This window comes from Hemicordylus capensis, chromosome 3 (genome assembly GCF_027244095.1).
Source record: "Hemicordylus capensis ecotype Gifberg chromosome 3, rHemCap1.1.pri, whole genome shotgun sequence".
Classification (NCBI taxonomy): Eukaryota; Metazoa; Chordata; class Lepidosauria; order Squamata; family Cordylidae; genus Hemicordylus; species Hemicordylus capensis.
In genome coordinates this window covers 272,158,299-272,178,514 of record NC_069659.1, presented here as the reverse complement: position 1 = coordinate 272,178,514, position 20,216 = coordinate 272,158,299, and the positions used below count along the sequence as shown (strand labels likewise).

Genomic DNA, 20,216 nt, shown 5'->3' with positions numbered 1-20,216 from the left:
AGACCTGATCACCTCTGGACCTTTCTTGGAACCAGACACTATCCTGGTTTCCCAACTTGTGAGTGCCGCTTGTCTCTCCTTTTTCTTGCCTTCCCTCCTTGTCCCTGTGAGGAGATCCACCAGTGCACGCTACCCTGCAAGTGTGACTGACACACCACCAGATATTGGATTAGGAATTATTAATTGCCTATCTTCCTAACTCACACCACCCCCTTTTCTTTTCTCTTTAAGTCTAAAGCTGCTCTTCAGGCCCCTTTTCTAGCAAGCCCTAAGCTGATCCTGTAATAATTTGAACCTTATGCTAAAACACCTATTTGTGAGATTCCAAATTAGTATTATTAGTAATATTTTATTGACTCCTTGCCTGCTTGATTAATTTTTCTCCTGCTGTCCTCCTAATTCCTTAAATAAATGCGATTGCACCACATTTCCGACTCCTCTTCATTTCCCAGACCAAAACCTTGCAAACTGATACTGTAATGAACTGTTCCACCTAGTCATGCTGATCCCCCCATGTTAGCCCATAAGCCGAAACTGAGTGTTATAGACAGAACAGTTTCATTAACAATGGTCGCATTATTCAAACACGTGTCCCAGCGGAATGTGATGGCACCATGTGCATATGATTCCCAAAATATTGCCTGCATATATAAAGGGGGTCATAGATCCTAGACATAGTGGGAAACTATATGTGGGTCAGCCAACTGAGGATCAAGCCAGAGAAGACAAATTGGAACAAATTGCAGCTCCTCAAGACCAAATTCTTGTTCAGTCACAAAATTCACCAGGTGACTCTGGGCCAGTCACTTAAATCTCAGCCTAACCTGCCTCACAGGGCTGTTGTGACATAACCATGTACACTGCTAGGCTCCTTGGAAGAAAGTGGAATATAAACAAACAAACAAACAAACAAACAAATACTTTGAGACTTTGGTTTGGGGCAGTATAAAAATCCATTACATACATACATACATAAGATAAATAAAGGCTGCTGTCATATGTATCTGATAAATTGTTCATTCTGTCATTGTTCATTCTTTCATAACTTTGAGGTTAACTTTGTGTGTGTGTGTGTGTGTGTGTGTGTATGTATGTATATGTATGTGTTGTTATTTCTTGTGTTATGTGTTGTTACTTTTGTTGTGAGCCTCTCAGAGAACAATTTGTTATGGGGTGGTTAACAAATAAAGTTTATTATTTATTTATTTATTATTAATTATTATTAATTATCATTATTTATCATTATAATCATCATCTATATAATTAATTCTCTTAGCTGGCATGAGTGTCCAGGATTTGGCGGCGGAACTGCAAGAGTTATGGTGAGAGGCCCGGAGGAGGGAGGAGGAAGAAAGTGGTGGCGGCGGGTGGGCGGGGGTGGGGGAGAGAAAAGCGGCAGCGGCAGTGGGGAGAGAAAAGCAGCGGCGGACAGGAGGAGGGGCGAGAGAAAAGCGGTGGCCGGCGGATGGGGGGGGAGAGAAGCGGATAAAAGCGGTGGAGGGGGGAGAGAAAAGCCGTGGCAGCTGGCAGGAGAGAAAAGCGGCGGCAGGCGGATGGGAGGGAGAAAAAAACGGCACTGGCGGGTGAACGGCGGGGCCCTTCTGGGCCGCCCGGTGAGGCTCTGTGTGGGGGGAGGAACGGGAGGGGGGAGGGCTAGAGAGTGCAGAGCTGGAGGGAAGGGGAAGAGAGGAGAGACCGGGGCAGGAGGGAGAGGCAGGGAGAAACAGCCAGCCCCAAAGCGCCACACAGATGCTCTGTGCGGGGTCGGCTAGTTATTATTATTCTGCTTATGTGGGACCATCATTGATGCCTGTTTGGAAGCTGCAGGTGTTGCAGAATGCAGCAGCCCAGCTCTAGTATGGTCAAGACCAGGATTTAAGGAGCGTGTGAGCTATGGCTCTAGCATCTGTAAGGTGTGTGTGTGTGGGTGGAATTTATTGAAGAGTGTTGGGAGAAACATAGATTGATTCCCCATACAGCAAAGTAAGCTCTAGTCTGTAAAGAGGTTTAGTCCAAGAGATTTTCTGGAGACAGTAGGTTGAGTTCAGAAAACAAATAAAGATGTATTAAGAAACTAAAACATCACATACTGAGAGAAAGCCCTTGAACAACATGGCTCTGAACAATTCTAACTGACCAAGAGAGACCGATTAACATAACTCCCCATGCCTGTAGTGGTCAAAAGAAGTCACTGCGATGCTAAGAGTGAATGCTGTAGAATTCTCACTTCTAACAGAATTTCCAGGGTGGGGTTTGCTCTCCTTTCTATGCGATGGAGAAAAGGGGAATCTGTGTATAGAATTATAAATGAGGGGAGGGAAGACCCGGATAGAATTTAGGCAGGGAGTGCCTGGTCTGATCCCTTCCCTGCTTTGCAGGGAGTTTTCCCTTTGGCTGCCTTGCTCGTCCTTCTTTCCCGGGGGGGGGGGCGGGAGGGGGGCTTTGATTTTGACAAGCTCTTGGGCCTTCCACCAGAAGGCATGCATCAGGAAGACACTCTGGAGAGCAGCCCCAGCAGGAGGAGGAGGAGGGAGGCAGGACTGCCAGGATAGGGCAGGCAGAATCTCCACCTCCTCAGTAGTCTTGTTCATCTTCCAAAGGGCCCTGCATGCTATGTGCTGCCCAGGTAGCATCCCAATGGTCAGCAGGCCTCCATTAATTTATGCCCACCCATCGGAGGCACTTCCAGGCAGTGTCCTCTTGCAGTGCAGAGGAATCCCCTACCCAGTTGGACAGCAGACACAAAGCCTCAACCAGGAATGAGCAAGCTGTATGCCTCATCAGGAAGAAGGTGGGAGCCCATATTAACCAGTGAAGCCTGAGGCATATGCTTGCCTGTTAACTGCACTCTGAAAACAAACGTTACTTCCCATGGGCACTTAGGGGAGGGGCTGGACCCCTTAGAGGTTTTTCTTCAGATTTATTGGACATCAGTAGATCTACAGGTCACCCCAAGTCTGTTGGTACCTCCCACTTGCCCATATATACTCCAGTTCTCTGTCCATAAGGATCTCAAATTTCAGCACTTTTGGAAATAGTACACAGACAATACAGGAGGCCCTCTTTATTTGTGTGGGTTCCATTCTTGCCTTAAACTGTGAGTAAGGAAAACATGAATAAAGCAACCTTGCCCATATGGGAATCCAGGGGTAAGATTCCTTAAGCAGCAGCAACAACAATAACAACCAAAAAAAGGGGGGGGGAGAGAAATATGTGGAATAAAGCATAGTACTTTGCTCTCCAGGTCTGCAGCAAGGCCCCTCCAGACCCCAAAATGCATTGAATTTCAGCAAATATTTGCTAGATTATTTTTTTTAAAAAAAGAGGTATAAAATGGTTCTACGTTGCAAAATGGCAGCTGGAAAATGACACCAGAGGTCATTTCCAGTCCCTCAGGATGTCCCTTGGATAGGTGATCTTTTGTATTTATTTAACACACATTTATTTATTTAGCCTATTTTTCAACCTGCAGATAAAGAAACTGGGCCTCTAAGAGACAATCACGGATACGTGAAACCGTGATCTGTGTCCACAGATATTGAGGGTGTCCTGTAATTAATAATACATACATACATACATACATACATACATACATACATACAATAGTGCTGTGAAATATTGAATCCAGAATTCCAGAAATGGCCCTTAGTGGGCTGTTCCAGAAGATATTTTTGATAATTCTGATCCAGAATAGGGAAGCTTATTCCAGTCTAGAATGATCCAATATGATCTTAGGGGGTTTCCAGACCATTCTGGGGCAATTTTTGGCATTCTGGAGCTCTAATTAGCTGCAGAAACAGAAAATGGAGCCCCTACTTCCCACCCCCGAACGTGGCTTGGTGGGGTGGAATCATCTTCTATCTGCCTGCCCCTGAATCTATTTCTTTATTTTGCTGATTAGTTTACTTACAAATTAAATAAAATGGTTCATTCTTGGGTGTTATATCACTTTTCTTCCATTATCCTCTGATGTGAATATGATTTCTGGGTTACGTTTAAAAAATAATTTAAAAACAACGAATGGATGGGCTACTTGTAATTAAATGCACAGAGGCTTGCCATCCTTACCTACTTGTGTGCCAACTTTCAGAGCTCCCTGTCTAGCCTTTTTTTGGGGGGGGGGTTGGTTGGTTGGTTGGTTGGTTGGTTTTAACATTCTCCATAGACTCCAATTGGATTTCTAACAAAAACTATCGGATTTCTAGAAGGAAATCTGATACCGAATTTGAGACCAGAATTCTGAAGGGTCCAAAGGACCTTAAAATGATATATAGAGTTTCAGATTGGATCAGATTCAGATCCAATCCAGAATTTTCGATTGTGTCCAGGCCTAAATAATACCTTTAAATGCCTCTTCTTATTTCCTCAATACTGGTGTGGTATTCACAGAGAGAGCTTGGTTGAGTTTACTTTAAAATGTATTAACATGCTGCCATCTGCAGGGCAAACAAATGAATGCATTTTCACTGTCAACAGTATCTGACATTGTACATCATTTGGAATTCATTATCAAACACCTACCTATATAACTCAGGATACCAGTTGGAAGAAGTTGCCAACTACATACACCAATAGATGTGATAATGCAGCACATTCCTTTTAGGCCTCCATAAAACCAGACTATAACTTATATAAGTACTACAAACATTGCTCTGTCTCTTAACCAGTTGGATGAAGACCAATGGATTAAAATATAACACAAACTAATTACAACACAGCATATGTGAATAATTATTCTAGTAGATGGGTAGATTATTATTGTGGAGTTATTATTACAAGAGTGTGATACTGATTTCAAGCATAATATATGGATCTTGGCAAAGGTAATGTACATAAGCAGGAATACTTGGTGACTGTTATTACAGATATTTATATACCACTTTTCAACCACAACAAATACATCCTTAGAGTGGTTTACTTTGAGAGTGGATATAAGAAATGGTGGACTCCAGCATGTTCTATTAATGGCTCAGAGAGAGCTGGAAGGAGGAAGACTTAAGAACAATGTTGTTAACATTATTAACAAAAAAGGAGGAAGGAGGAAGTCTTAAGAATAATGTTGTACTCCACGCTTCTGTCCTGACCTCTGTATCTTATAGATTCAAGGATATTTCCAAATATATCATTTTCATTCACACTGGGTTGCACCCACAAGTCATTCCCATGATTAAAAGTCTAATATTGAAAAGATTTATGCCTTTATTTCTTAGTCATTAAAACTGATGCTGAGGCATAACCTTGGACAAGTCCTGTAATGAGTCCTGCAGATGTGATGTTTTTCATCACAAGAGGGAGTTCCAGGTGCACTCCACAGAGTGATGAACTGTAACAATGAACAGTGGCCTCAGGGTCCCTGCTTCCTAGATTTTAGAATAATTGAATCCTAGGAGGAAAGGGTAAGAAAGTTATGTCCAACCCCCATGACCAAGGCAGCATTTTCCACATGACAGCCCTACAGAGATTAACTAATTTATACCATAATATACAAGCAAAAAGCAGGAGGAAATTAATTGCACTGCACTAAGGTGCATTTGGAGCAGCTGATTGAAGCAAATTACTATCAGCTTCTCTGGCGATTACTGCCCACCAGACTCTTCTTCGTCCCAATTTCCTAAAGCTGTTTAGCATATATTTGCATACCTTAATATCATCATATACATCTGGATTTCAGGAAATTGCTGGGTGCAAATGCATTATTTATTTGATTGGCTGGCTGGCTGGCTGGTATAGAATTGGCCTTGGCTGGCTTTAGTATAAAATCTTAAAGAAACAAACATCTAGATTAAATTATTTTATTTATAGTATTTTGACAAACACACCAAAATTCTATATACGTTCAGCAGACAAAAAATATTTAACATAATGGATTTGTTGGAAATAACTGTCTCAGGGGAAAATAGCATTTGTGGGGAGGGGGCAGTGATTTTCAGCAGGATCTGTCCGGGGGGAAGGACAAATGCAACACCACCATTCACTACAAGACACATTGGACCAGTCTGCACGAGCAACCGGTCCAAAAAGCGAAAAGGGTGGCGATGCACCAATAGCACACCTGCCCTGATGTCACTGAAGGAAGCCCTGACACTGGCCAAAGTCCAGCGCTGATGTTGTCCTTCTTTCCCTTGCTGGCCTCTTTGATGGCACACTGCATGTCCTCTGGCTGACACTGTTGCTTGATCTAGCAGGCAGTGGGCATCCACCTTTGCCAGCCATTCTGTCTCTTGCTGCCACCACTGCACTGCTGCTCCAGAGTGCTCTTCCCACCCCACTTCCAGCATGAAACTTGTCTGCTTTGGAGACAAAGTGGAGAAGTTCCATGGAATGCTGCAGGGAAAAGAGAGAGAGAGACTTGCAACAGCACTATAGCAGGCACAGCAAAAAACAGACTAGCCAGCGAAGGTCAATGCCTGCTACCTGCTACAATGAGCAATAGTGTCAGCCAGAGGACCAAGTGCAGTGCATCATCACAGACACTAGCAAGTGGAAGAAGGGCAGTGTCAGTGCTGGGCTTTGGTCCAGGGGGAAGGGCCAGTGAGGCAGGTAGTGGGGCACTGCATTCGGGACTGTCCTTAGAGAGCCCTGGCAGTGTGCGAAACCTGGGGCAAATCAGCCAATGTGGGGGCCCCTTCCAGTTGATTTTAATGGGGATTACAAGAGCGAGGCCCAGGATGACCGCCCTGCTTGTCCTGTTCTAAGGACAGGCCTGACTGCACTGACCCAGGAGGTGGGGCATCATGTTGCAAGTTTGTTTGTTTACATTTATATCCTGCTCTTCCTCCAAGGAGCCCAGAGCGATGTACTACATACTTAGGTTTCTCCTCACAACAACCCTGTGAAGCAGGTTAGGCTGAGAGAGAAGTGACTGGCCCAGAGTCACCCAGCAAGTATCATGGCTGAATGGGGATTTGAACTCAGGTCTTCCCGGTCCTAGTCCAGCACTCTAACCACAGCCAATGAGTCGCCTCTGTCTGTTTGCAGTCATGCACAGGAATGTGGCAAGTCCTAGGGCTATTAGGTACCCAGAATGTTGGGGGGCAATATGCTAAATCATTGTAAACTGCTTAGAGAGCTTCCAGCTATAGAGCGGTATATAAATGTAAGTGCTAAGTGCTATTGCTATTCTCCCCCTAGGATATCCTACAAATACATTTCTTATGTCACAGAAGTGTTTCATTATCTATATTGGTGAGCTACCGAAGTCTAAATACAAATAAATGATCTTTGACACAGCAAGCATTAAAGGGGAACAGGAATGTCCCCTTTATGCAAACTGTCCCGATTTGGAGGGGGCGGTATATAAATGTAATACATAAATAAAATAGTAAAGATTAGCAGCAAAAAAAAAAAAAGGTTTTGCCATTATAAGCTTCAACACTGAAGAACTAATAACTTGGAACTTGGCACGTGTGATCTTCTTGATGAGGTCTACAGATGGGCCTAATTTCCACTGAAAAGTGACATATTGACCCCGTTTTGTCCAAACTTTATCCAGGTATATTATCTAAATCACATCACACACTACACAAACACAAACCACTAGGGATGTGTACGAACCTGTTCAGAGGCCCTTTTACAGGCCTTTGAACAGGTTTGAACACCGGGTGGTTCAAAGGCTCGAAGGAGGGGGTGGGGGACAACTTTAAAGGAGAAGGAGGGTGCACTTACAAGGACATTCACAAGAGAAACAAAAGAACTTCCACCCAGTGGCGCACCTAGGTAGTTTTGGCACCCGGACTGCCTACACTGCTAGGCCCCCCCACAAGGCCCCCCCTTAAAAAGGAAATCTGCTTTTGGGGGCCTCCTGCCACCACCCCATGCCCACCCCACTTCCGTTCCCCGCCCCCCATAATTTTAGCTGCCATGTGTGTGGCCGAGGGGCAGTGTTCCCTCTAACAGGAATTCCCAGATGTTGTTGACTAAAACTCCAAAAATCCCCAGCTGCAACAGCTTTTGCTTGGGGATTCTGGGAGTTGTCGTCAACAACATCTGGGAATCCTGGTTAGAGGGAACACTGCTGAGGGGTGAGCACACACAAGACTGCGGTGAGGTGGTTGTGGGGCCTGAAGGCAGATGGAATGGGGGTGGGGTGACAAATAGTTTTGTGAGGGCTTAGGAGGCCCTGGCTGGGTGACAGATGGACTTGCAAGGGCAGAGCATGGTGGTGGATGGAATTGCAAGGACATGTGAGAAGGTGATGGGGTGGCAAATCAATTGCAAGAGAACACGAGGTGGTGATGCGGTGGCAAACGCATTTGTGAGGGCATGCAAGGCTGCAGACGGGTGGTGGGGGCCTTACGAGGAGTGGCAAGGTGGTGACGTGGTGGAAAATGTATTTGCAATGGTATACAAGGTTGTGGCAGGTAGTGGTGTGCACGGAACCAGCGCCTGCCAGTTCGAAGATGCAGGGGATCTCTTTAAGGATGGGGGTGGCTGCTCTTAGCCCTCCCACCACATTTCCCTTGCTGACACTACCTTTTTAAATGGTCCAGCGGGGCGGCAGCGTACTTCCTTGCCGCCCCAGTGCCTCCTTGGACCGGAAGTGACCAGAAGTTGCTGCTGTGCATGTGCATGTTGTGATGTGCGCATGCAGTGGCAACTTCTGGTGCCCCACTAGCCCAATGAGGAGCCGAAAGACCAAGGAAAAGTATGGGTGCATGATGCCTAATTTGTAAAGCGAGAATAATATACAAGACTGTATAAATACTCTCATTGCAATCTAAAGGTTTTTAGATTATGGAATAACATTGCTCACAGGGCACCATAGATAAAACTGGGAATACTTTTACTGTGGTCATCGTAGCTTTCCAAACACAACGCTACTGGCATAACTGCTCTTGGGGACCTGGAGGCACTCTTGCGAAGGAATATTGCTCAGATGTCTCAGGACACAAACTCAAGATCAATTTTATGTAATTATACTAGTTTTTAACAGCTCTGATGAAAGAAGAAGCCAAAACTTTTAATAAAATGTTTTCAAGTATCCAGGGGGGATCCTAGAAATTACAGGCTGGGTAGCTTAATGTTTGTTGCAGGCAAATTGATGGAAAGCATTCTCAAGGATAAAATTGTTAACCATATATAAGAACAGGCCCTGTTGAAGGAGAACCAGCATGGCTTCTGCAAGGGAAAGTCTTGCCTCGATAACCTTTTGGAGTTTTTTGAGAGTGTCAACAGGCATGTGGATAAAGGTGATCCGGTTGATATAGTATATTTGAACTTCCAAAAAGCTTTTGACAAAGATCCTCATCAAAGACTCTTGAGAAAACTTAGTAGTCATGGGATAAGCGGACAGGTTTATGTGTAGATTGGTAACTGGTTGAAGGACAAGGAAATAGAGGATATGAATAAATGGACAGTTTTTACAGTGGAGGGAAGTAAGAAGTGGGGTCCCCCAGGGATCAGTACTGGGATCAGTGCTTTTAAATTTATTCCTAAATGATCTAGAATTTGGGGTAGGCAGTGGGGTGGCCAAATCTACAGATGACACCAAACTATTTAGGGTAGAAATTCATAATAGATTGCGAGGAGCTCCAAAAGGAACTCTCCAAACTGGGGGAGTGGGCAACTCATTGTTACCATCTGCATTTGCAAATGCAGTTGCAAATGTAAGCAAGTGTAAAGTGATGTATATTGGAGCAAAAATCCCCAACTTCACATATATGCTGATGGGGTCTGAGCTGTCAGTGACTGACCAGGAGAGGGATATTGGGGCCTTCGTGGACAGCTCATTGAAAGTGTTGGCTCAATGTGCAGCAGCTGTGAAAAAGTCCAATTCCATGCTTGGAATCATTAAGAAGGGGTTTGAAAATAAAACTGCTAATATTATAATGGCCTTATACAAAATGATGGTGCGGCCACATTTGGAGTACTGCGTACAGTTCTGGTCACCATATCTTAGAAGGACATTGTAGAAGTGGAAAAGGTGTAGAAGAGGGAAACAAGATAATCAGGGGCCGAGAACACTTTCCTTACAAGCCTTGGTTACAACACTTGGGGCCTTTTAGTTTAGAAAAAAGACGACCGAGAGCGACATGATAGAGGTCATAATTTTATAATATAAAATTATGCATGGTGTGAAGCTGATAGAGAGAAATTTTTCTCCCTGTCACATAACACTAGAACCGGGGTCATCCCATTAAACTGCCATGAAATTTAGGATTGACAAAAGGAACTACTTTTTCACACAATGTATAATCAACCTATGGAATTCTCTGATACAAAATGTGATGACAGCCAACAGCCTGGATGGCTATAAGAGGGGTGGAGGACAGGTCTATCAATGGCTACTAGTCTGAGGGTTATAGGCTACCTCCAGCCAGAGGCAAGATGTCTCTAGATACCAGTTGCAGGGGAGCAACAGCAGGAGAGAGGGCATGCCCTCAGCTGTTGCTTGTGGGCTTCCCAGATGTATTTGGATGGCCACAGAGTAAAACAGGATGCTGGACTAGATGGGCCTTGGCCCTGATCCAGCAGGGCTTTTATTATTTTCTTAAGTATACCTCTCTCCTTTAAAAAAAAAAAAGCCACTAATTTAAGTTTCTGAAATTCTGCTAAAGTTCCAGTTTACAACCAGGCTGTTTAGATGTTTCAGGTTTATATATATATTAAGTTACTCCTTAAGCATTCTGAAGCCGCATGCCATACTTCAAAGAATTACTGTACTTTTAAAGAGTGTGAAAATGGTGTTTCCACAAACATCTTATGTGGGTTAAAGTAGGAACTCTAATCCAGGGTTTCCCAACAGGACATTCTAGTAACCCAGGGGTTAGGGAAGTGCTCCCAGAGAGGACTCAGAGCCCTCCTGCCTCTCCATGCTGCTGCGGTAGTGTGTGTTCTCCACAGAGATACACCTAGGTAATTTTGGAGCCTGGACCTAAAGGCCTTTGGAGGCCCCTCACCCCACTGCTGCAAGTTAAGCATCCTCCTTCCACACACCATGACACACACAGTATTTTTAACACATGGGTTTCTGAGGGCACAAACATCAACTGAAGTCACAAGAACGTAAGAATATAAAACAGGTATATTTCTGCAAATCTGTATGAGCAGAAGCATTTCAACACGCAAGCATTTCCCACCCTACATATTTCTTTCCCCACTCATCCCTCTGTGTCTAAAGCACCCAGTGGAGGTCACAATCACACCTGGCTGCCTGGTGCAGCGCAGCAAATGCACCACCCAGGAGAGTCTAAAAAGGATTTGGGGGCCCCCAGCGGGTGTGGAGTGCTGGCTGGCGATACCGCCGACAGCTGCAAGCTGTGAGGAGCAGCGACACACCACCCAGCATCCCGAGCAGCAGCTGCCCTGCTTACAGAACTCACCTGGCCTCTGCGCATGCGCAGTGGCCATTTGTGTGGCCAGCAACGTGACCATGCAAATGGCTTTAGTACATTTGCAGAGGCTAGGTGAATGCCATAGGCGGGGCAGCCACTGCTTGGGATACCGGGTGGCAAGCTGCTCCCCGCTGGCAGTATCACCAGTAAGCACTTATAAAGTAACATCTTGCTGTCACACCCCCACTGGCCCCCACTGCATGCATGCATGCATGTACACACACACACACAGGTTATGGTTATGAGACAGGCTACTCCAGTTGCCGGATACATCCACACTAAGTTACCCATAAGCAGTCTTACTGAAATTAATGGGTCAAGTTTTCTTGTCCCACACTAATTTCAATGGGAGCATCATGAGTAACAGCCTGAATGTAAGTCAATCACAGTGACTGGAGTAGCCCATCTCATAACTATAACATTTAAACGTGTGTGCATGCACACACAATTTATATGGCGTATCTGTGCTGAAGGTTTGCGGAAGAAGGGGTACACTTGTTTTAAAAGGTTGGGAACCCATGCTCTAATCCATTTTAGCGATTCTAAGTGCAGAATCAAGAAGCAGCTGTTACTGCAGGTCAGTTATTGCGGGATAAAAGGGTATGTTGTCATGATCGGGTCAAAACATGGGGCTCTTGGGCAGCGCCCCCTCTAAGGGCATGCTCACACATTTGTTGATGCCCGCTCAGTTAATTTTCGATTCCACTCAGGTTGAATCAGGAAGGCCCCACCCTGAGTGCATGTGCGTGCACACTGCCTTGATACTGCTGCCCGGAACAAATCTAATTCCACACACAGATGAAAAAAAAATTACACTGCTCTTGGGAAGAAGTAATGGTGTAAACAGGATGCACATGAGCAGTGATGTAGTTGCAAGTTCAGAGACGTACAGGCGCTCTCCAGGACAGCAGCCCCCCATGGGCATGCCCAGCCCACCCCAACAGCCAGAGCAGCCGAGAAGTACCGGCGACCCGTCCCTGTTGCGTCCCCACCCCCCGTTGATTCCTGTGTGCTTGGCAAAGCTGTTTTTGTTTCGGGGAATGCCTCTTGTTCTTTAGGTGCCTGAATCGGAGAGTTGTCTTCTGTCTAAGCCTCCGGATCTCGGCACGTGGGGAGAAAACGATCCTCTAATCCGGCGGATTTCTCTTTTGCACCTTTCCCCCTGCCCTTTTGGTCTCTGTGGGATTGGATACGGCCAAGGGATTTCAGAGGCGGCGGCGGCGGCGGCGGCCCCTCCAGGCCAGTCAGGGAGGGGAGGGAAGAGCGACGCAGCCGCTACCGGGGGAAGACGCTCGGCTTCCGGGCGCCGAGGCCCGGCGCGGGTGGGTGTCGGACTTCGTCGCTGCCACGGTGTCTGCTGCGGGCAGAGAGCAACAGAGACCGCGGAGAAGCCCGACCTGCTCCACGACGAGCCGCCCTGATCCGATCCCCGCGGCCAGGCCCCCTGCATGCAGCCCTCACCCTGGAGCGGAGGCGGCGGATCGAGGAGCTCTCGCGATCCTCCCGGCAGCGGCTGCTCCAGTCCAGGGACAGGATGTTCTCCAAGTTCACCTCCATCCTGCAGCACGCCGTGGAGGCGGTAAGGCCGACGAATGCGCCTGCCACGCAAGTCCGGAGATCCTGTTGGGCCTAAGCCGGGGAGCGCACTTTCGGGTCCCTCTCGCGGTCTTCTCCTCCTCCCTCCTCCTCCTCCTCGGGCTCCGTCCCTCTACCTACCATATCCTCAACCCCGATACACCCCAATTTGCCTCTGCCATAGAAAAAAATCTCGCCCGGGCTAGGGGCAGTGGCGAAGGGTAGTTGGATTGCCAGGAGCTCGACAAGTTCCAAATGCAATTCCTCATTTGGCTTTTTCCTCCCAGTCCCCGTTTGGGCTGGATGGACTACGTGGCCCTATATCGCTTGCGGGCCCATAGAAATCCATGCTTGTTTATGGCTCCCAGTTTTATTAAATCACTTAAAGTAAGCTCTCCCCTAACCTCTTGTGCGTTTATCTTGGGGGAGGGAGGGGAGCTACGATAGTAAGACACCCCTCCCCCCTTTAAGAAGCACACAAAGTTCTCCGTTCCCTCCTGTTCCTACAATATACTGGCCAAATAGACCCTCCAAGTTAAATATTTACTGTGCCCACAACTGCTGCACTCTAGAGCCATCCAGGAAAGTTTCCTTGGGGTCATAGAATACTGGATTGGGTTTGATACTAGCATTGCATTCTGGAATATCTGAAGCAATTACGGAAAGTGTCAATGAGCATGTGCTGATTTTTATCCCCTCACTAGTCAGTTGTCACAGCCCCTTTCTCCACATTGTTGGGATTAAAAAGCACAACAAAAGTTCCAGGATAGAGTGTGGGGATGAGAGATTTGGCTCCTTAGCAGGCGCAGGGGGGAAATGACTTGGTGAGGAAGCCAAAAGCTGCCGGTTCGAATCCCTGCTGGTATCTCTCGCAGACTATGTGAAATACCTATATTGGGCAGCAGCTATATAGGAAAGATGCTGAAAGGCATCATTTCATACTGCGTGGGAAATGGCAATGGTAACCCCCTCCTGTATTCTACCAAAAGACAACCACAGGGCTCTGTGGTTGCTAGAAGTCGACACCGACTTGATGGCACACTTTACCTTTACTTTAGAAACGGAGCACAGAATAGCTCATCCCCAATTTGATCGCTCAAGCTTAATTGTTCCTATGCCTACAGTTCCCAAGATCCCTTAGAGCAAACTGCTTGTGCATGAATAGAGCTGCCCATCCCCCAACACCCACAGAACAAATTAACTATCAACACAGAAAGCTGCCTCATACTGGGCCAGATGATTGCTCCTTCTGTCTCAGTATTTTCTATGCTAGGCCAGTTTGTATGATGACTGACCCTGCCCATGACAAGATTGCAAAAGAATGTGATGTCCCACTGTACACCTTTCCACTCTGCATACTTTCAGCGGGGGCACTGATCAAACCACCCCTTATTGTGTGGCTCTAATGCTAAATATTAGAATGATGTGACACTGCAATCTGGATAGTCCCGGTTTGAGAAGGGGGTGATGTGCACCCTTGTTTCTCTACAATGGGCCACAATTGGTTCTGCCCTTTATGTGTTTACAAACAAATGTGTGTCCGTCCTGCTCCCATATACTGTTCCACAGTGTGTACTGACGTTGAGGGTAGACTGCCTGAATTGTCCCTCATTTCATCATTCTGATACTGATATTAAAACCATGTGATTTGTGCAGTTGGATGGTTCTGGGTGGGGAGGATGAGATGTGCCTCCAGCAAAGCAGGAGTTTGCTGTGAGGGCTCTTGTGATTGTGACTGGGTGGGACTGGTGAACAGAATTGTCCAAACCGGCTCACTGTCAGTGACCCTGCAGGGTTTCAGAAAGCCTCATCAAACCTTACTTGAGATACTAGGGATTGAACCTGGGGCCTTCTGCATGCAAAACAGCTGCTCTCCCACTGAGCTACAGCTCTTTGCCAACTCCACCCTGCAAATATCCTTACAGCTCTGTAGTGTGTGTGTGTGTTTGGTTTTTTTTAAAACTTGGTAGTTTGGGGAATATAGTCTAGCCAGGTTCCGGAGCTAGGTGACTGCCTTTTCAAATAAAAGCAGGATGTTTGGGCTCCTGGCCTCTCTACACTAAGGGGAAGGGTGAGGTGAGGAAGTATTTGTATTTGTGGGGAGGAAGCACATGAACCCAAGACCTGCTTCCATTTTGATTGCCTGCGGTGGAAAATAATATCTTGAAATGAATACAAAGCATTGAGACCACAGGGTTGCCGAATCATACTTTCAAGAACAGCACAGAATTGTGTTATCTGTTTGGTCAAAGGCTGAAGATCTGGCATAGATTGAAATAAGAAAGATGCTTTATGTTCTGTAGAAATCTCTAACAATACAGTTTTGGGAAAAGAAAAAGTAAAAAATGAGTGGAGGTGGGTAAACCCACTTGGTTTCCACTTGCTTTTTGAGATTTTTCTTGCAAGAGCTGAAAAAACCCTTAAGTCTTTTCAAGCACTTGCAAGGGACTGCATACAGCAAGTGGATTAAATCAGGGATTCTCAACGTTGGGTCCCCAGATGTTATTGGACTTCAACTCCCATAATCCCCAGCCCCAGTGGTCTTTGGTCGGGGATTATGCAAGCTGAAGTACAACAACATCTGGGGACCCAAGGTTGAGAACCCCTGGATTAGATTATCCTTTCCCTTTCATGTGAACCCCGAGTCCTTCCCTGTATCTTGGCTTCTCCCAGATTTTGTTGGTGGTGGAATAGGGGTAGCATCTTTAAGGTCTCTTTCCCTCCTCCTCTTTCGGAAGACGTGGGTCTCCCTCACACAGTGCCTAGAACACTGCAACAGCAGCTTCCCAGGCACAAAGAGACTTGGGAAAATGTAGCTTTCTAAGGCCCCCACGCCTGGGCAGCAGATAGGTTTTGGAGGAAAATAGGAGAAGGGAGTAGAGGATGGGCTGGCAGTATGGTGGTGGTGAAGATGAAGGGACCCCATATGAGATAATACAAGCCCAGGTTCAAATTTGAAAGAGTCTGAACTTGCCTCATATTGGTAAGAGGCATGGGAGAGTTTATAGTTTTCAATCTGAACTTTGCTTCCATAAAAGGCATGTAGCATCCCTAGTAGTTCAGGCTTCAGGACTGAGTAGGCATTTTTGTTTGTCAGTGATGCATTATGACAGTTGTGCCGAGGGTTGATTTGATATAAATCCCTTCGTAGTAGGGCTTAATTTTAACGATTTAAATCACTAGTCAGGAAGATTCTATTTAATACTCATTTTCTAGTAAATGTACATTCTTGTTCTCTAACCTTAATACATATCCAGGAATAGTTGTAGGTTTCATTTTTTAGAAAGTAGGTACAGGTGGACCTTGTTATCCGTAGGGGTTCTGTTCTTGGCTAAAATTGTGGATAACAAGGCATTGAGGGAATGGGAATCATGTGTGTGAGATTCCTGGAGGCTTATAAATTGCTAAAAATGTAAGAAATAAGAGAAACAAAGTCCCAACCTGTGTTCTGAAAGTCTCCAGCTGTTGAGCAATGCCCCCCAAAGCCCCAATTCTGCAGTTTTTCCGTGAAAAATTGTGGATTAAAAACAAAAACAAATGAGCCATGAAATGGCTCCTTTCATCAAAATGGTGGCAGGAAATGAACTCGGAGGTCATTTGAAACTGCAGATACATGAAAATTAGCACTTTAAAACGTGTATACCTTGGCCAGGTGCACATGGCCCGATTGCGGATTTTATTTATTTATTTATTTATTTATTTATTTATTTATTTTTATTTAACATATTTTTATACCACCCAAAACACAAGTTTTCTGGGCAGTTTACAAGAAAATAAAAACAACCAATAAAAAGATTAAAACATTTCAACAATTAAAATTTAAAAAGTTAAAACTATTAAAACACAATTAAAACAGTATCTAATTAAAAGCCTGGGTGAACAAATGCATCTTGACTGCCCTTTTAAAAGTTGTAAGAGATGGGGAGGCTCTTATTTCAGCAGGAAGTGTGTTCCAAAGCCTTGGGGCAGCAATGGATAAGGCCCGTCCCTGAGTAGCCACCAGATGCCGGTGGCAACTGCAGACGAATATCCGAAACCATGGGCGTCGGGGCTGTGTGTAACGAGTTCCAGCTGTACACATTATGATAGGTGCACACATCTCATAATGCTGTTTGATTTGGGCAACCTAGTGTTGCATTTCTTTGTTGGACTGTTTGCATTTCTCATGCATGTCAGTCTTATCCTCAGGTACAGGAACATTTATTTATTTAATTAAACATTTTTATACCGCGTCTCTGAGCAGTTCACAACAGAACAAAAACAAAGCAAAACATTCATCAAGACAAAAATGGGAAAAAACACACATTACAACAATTTAAAATCCTTAAAACAATATTTTAAAACAGCATTAAAACCATTAAAACAACATTAATTAAAAGCCTGGGTGAAGAGATGTGTTTTCAAAGACATTTAAAAAGCTGTCAGAAATGGGGTGGCTCTTATTTTGCTAGGGAGCGCATTCCAAAGCCTCGGGGCAGCAGCGGAGAAGGCCAGTCCCTGAGTGGCCACCAGACGAGCCAGTGGCAACTGCAGACGGACCTCTCCAGCAGATCTCAGTGGGTGGTGGGGTTCATGTCGAAGAAGGCGTTCTCTTAAATACCCAGGGCCCAAACTGTTTAGGGCTTTATAGGTTATAACCAGCACCTTGTATTTTGTCCGGAAACATATCGGCAGCCAATGTAGCTCCTTCAATACAGGAGTTATATGGTCTCTCCGAGATGAACCAGAGACCAGCCTGGCTGCCGCATTCTGGACCAACTGTAGTTTCCGTACTATGTACAAGGGCAGCCCCACATAGAGCGCATTATAGTAATCCAGTCTGGAGGTTACCAGCAGATGTACCACTGTTTTGAGGTCATCTGTCTCAAGAAACGGACGCAGCTGGCGTATCAGCCGAAGCTGATAGAAGGCACTTCTGGCCACCGCCTCAACCTGGGACACCAGGGAGAGGCTCAGATCTAGAAGCACCCCTAGACTGCGTACCTATTCCTTCTGGGGAAGTGTGACCCCATCCAGAACAGGCAGATCAAAATCATCTCTCGAGTTCTGACCCCGCACAATGAGTACCTCCATCTTAGCCGGATTTAGTCTCAGTTTGTTATCCCTCATCCAGCCCATCACCGACTCCAGGCAAGCATTTAGGAGGTTATGCCCTCTCCCGATAATGCTGACATGGAGAAATAGATTTGGGTGTCATGAGCATACTGATAGCAGCCTGCACCAAATCTCTTGATGATCTCTCCCATTAAAATATTGGAGTTAAAATATTAACTTCATTAAAATATTGCCAAATCGAGTCTCTTTTATGGTTTGCTGCCATGATAGGCGTTTCCTTTCTACAATGGAGATACACGTGGAACACATTTCCTCAGGACTGCATGAATCTGTTCACTTTTGGTTTCACTTTCTGTTCCCCTGCCCTATCCCTTGGTTTTATATCCAGACTTCTCCTCCTTGCTCAGATCTACTCCATCCCCCCAAATCCTCTGTTCATTCATTGGCCTTCTTTAGCCTATTTCAGACATTATGTTGTACGAGTCTACAGATGTCTTTACACTTGTACACATGTTTGTGTGAATGACTGTACCTGGGCTCATTTTAAAAGTGAACGTGGATACAGGCCTTCAAATGCATGATACAGAAAGGAAGTGTACTTTTGTACCTGCATTCGACATAACATTTGAATGACTGTACCTGCATACAGATATGTACAGTGGAGGAGGGAGGCTTGCGGTGGCCCGTGTTCTGCCGCTGCCCTCTAGCTCTGCATCTGATGTCAGACGCAGAGGCATGGTCTCCCTCCCAAACAGGGCCGCACTGCCCCATTTGGGAAGGAGATCGGCCCGTGCTGTGTTGGACAACACGGGCTGGAGCGATTCTCCCTGCCTTTATAAGGCAGGGAGAATCACTCCGGCCACGCTGCCAACTCAGTGCAGGCCGATTTCGGTCCCAAATGGGGCTGTGTGGCCCTGTTTGGGAGCGAAATAATGCCCGCACGTCTGACGGGTTCTTTGAACCTGTTCACCCAATGGTGGCTCTGCCCCTGGATCCGTACCTGTGTACACTGTACTTTCTTATGAGTGTTGAACAAAATGTGTGAATGGGCATAATAATGTCTTTGCATTTTTAGAGAGAGGGGGGCAAGGGTGTTTGTGTGTATGTGCGTGCACGTGCTACATGTATACCACCTGCAGAATAGGATTGATCAGGCCTGTTATTATATCCATATGTTACCATGTTCATAGAATATAATTAGAAGTTATGATTAACATTCATGATGATACCTTTGACCTAGGTTCTTCTTTATTAATTGTTTTTTTAAATTTAAAATTAAAAAAATCTGAATTAAATAAAAAAATATTTTAAAAAAAAAATCTTCAGTTTTTATCAACCTTGTTTGTACCAGTTTGGACAGTGAGTGAGATATGTGCAAGGCCTGTCTAAACGTTCCAGCAAACAGATACACGTTTCGTGTCTAGGCCTAGGTAATGGCATAGGTTTTCTGATATGTTTCATATACTAGCAGATTTTGACACTGGGGCAAAAGTTCATTACACATACTGTTTTACTTTCATACAGTAGCCAAGTTACTCTAGCTGATTTTATGACCTGTGGTGAAAAATTCCAAAAGTTGATTATAGATTGTGCAAAGTGGAACTTGCCTTTGAGCAGTTGCATTGCCCTTTAATTTGCTTTAGCATCTTTTGTAAGCTTTATTGGAAGAATTAAAAATGAAGCCTCCAGAGCCTTCTTTGGTATTTATTTTATTGTTTAATAAAATAAAAAAAACTACCTCTAGTTTGTATAGCTTCTTACCAAGTCAATCCCTTAACATCAGAGCTCTTTATTCTCCTAATACAGTACTGACTTCCTATGAACTGTTTCACACTACATGTTTTAATATGTGTATAGTGTAAATATGGCAATTTTGCAGCTCCATATGCCGGCCCAGGCTCCACTTCAGTGTTAAGTGCCCTGTAGAGTTTCAACCACTACCCTCTTATAATATTTAAAAATGGAGTTTATACCAATATGGATACTGCCAAGCCCTATTGCAACTGCATGGCAAACAGAAAGCAAACAGAACCATAAATATACTTTATATATTTATGGTGTGAGATGATCAGATACCCCACAAAATGTTGTAATAATGTAATAGCTCTTTATAGATGCTTAGGCCAGAGCCTGTTCCTTCCATTTCTTGTGGGAGAGGAGCATAGAAGCGGAACATACAATATTTTATCTGTGTTAATAATATAGCTTTATACCGTGGGATGACATGTATCTGCGTACCTTGTTTGTTGTTTT

The 20,216-nt window shown here is 45.1% G+C and overlaps 1 protein-coding gene and 1 long non-coding RNA gene across 6 annotated transcripts in view; one reads left to right on the top strand and one right to left on the bottom strand.

Annotated features, from left to right (window-relative positions):
* Window positions 1-5,778: 5,778 nt before the first annotated feature.
* Window positions 5,779-13,416, bottom strand: LOC128349844 (uncharacterized). The gene is made up of 2 exons (XR_008319028.1): window positions 12,795-13,416; window positions 5,779-6,324 (listed from the first exon to the last, which is right to left on the bottom strand). It is a non-coding gene; the product is annotated as an uncharacterized LOC128349844 (long non-coding RNA).
* Window positions 12,317-20,216, top strand: part of FHIP2A (FHF complex subunit HOOK interacting protein 2A) — a 69,961-nt gene continuing 62,061 nt past the window's right edge. Inside the window, exon 1 of one of the 5 annotated variants that reach the window (XR_008319027.1) lies at window positions 12,317-12,912. Coding sequence is in view for 4 of the 5 variants with exons in the window: in XM_053306926.1 (XP_053162901.1) it covers window positions 12,868-12,912 (45 nt within the window). In the remaining variant the exon portion in view is untranslated. The remainder of the gene's footprint in view (window positions 12,913-20,216) is intronic. The other 4 variants (XM_053306926.1, XM_053306927.1, XM_053306928.1 and 1 more) reach the window with 4 other exon arrangements.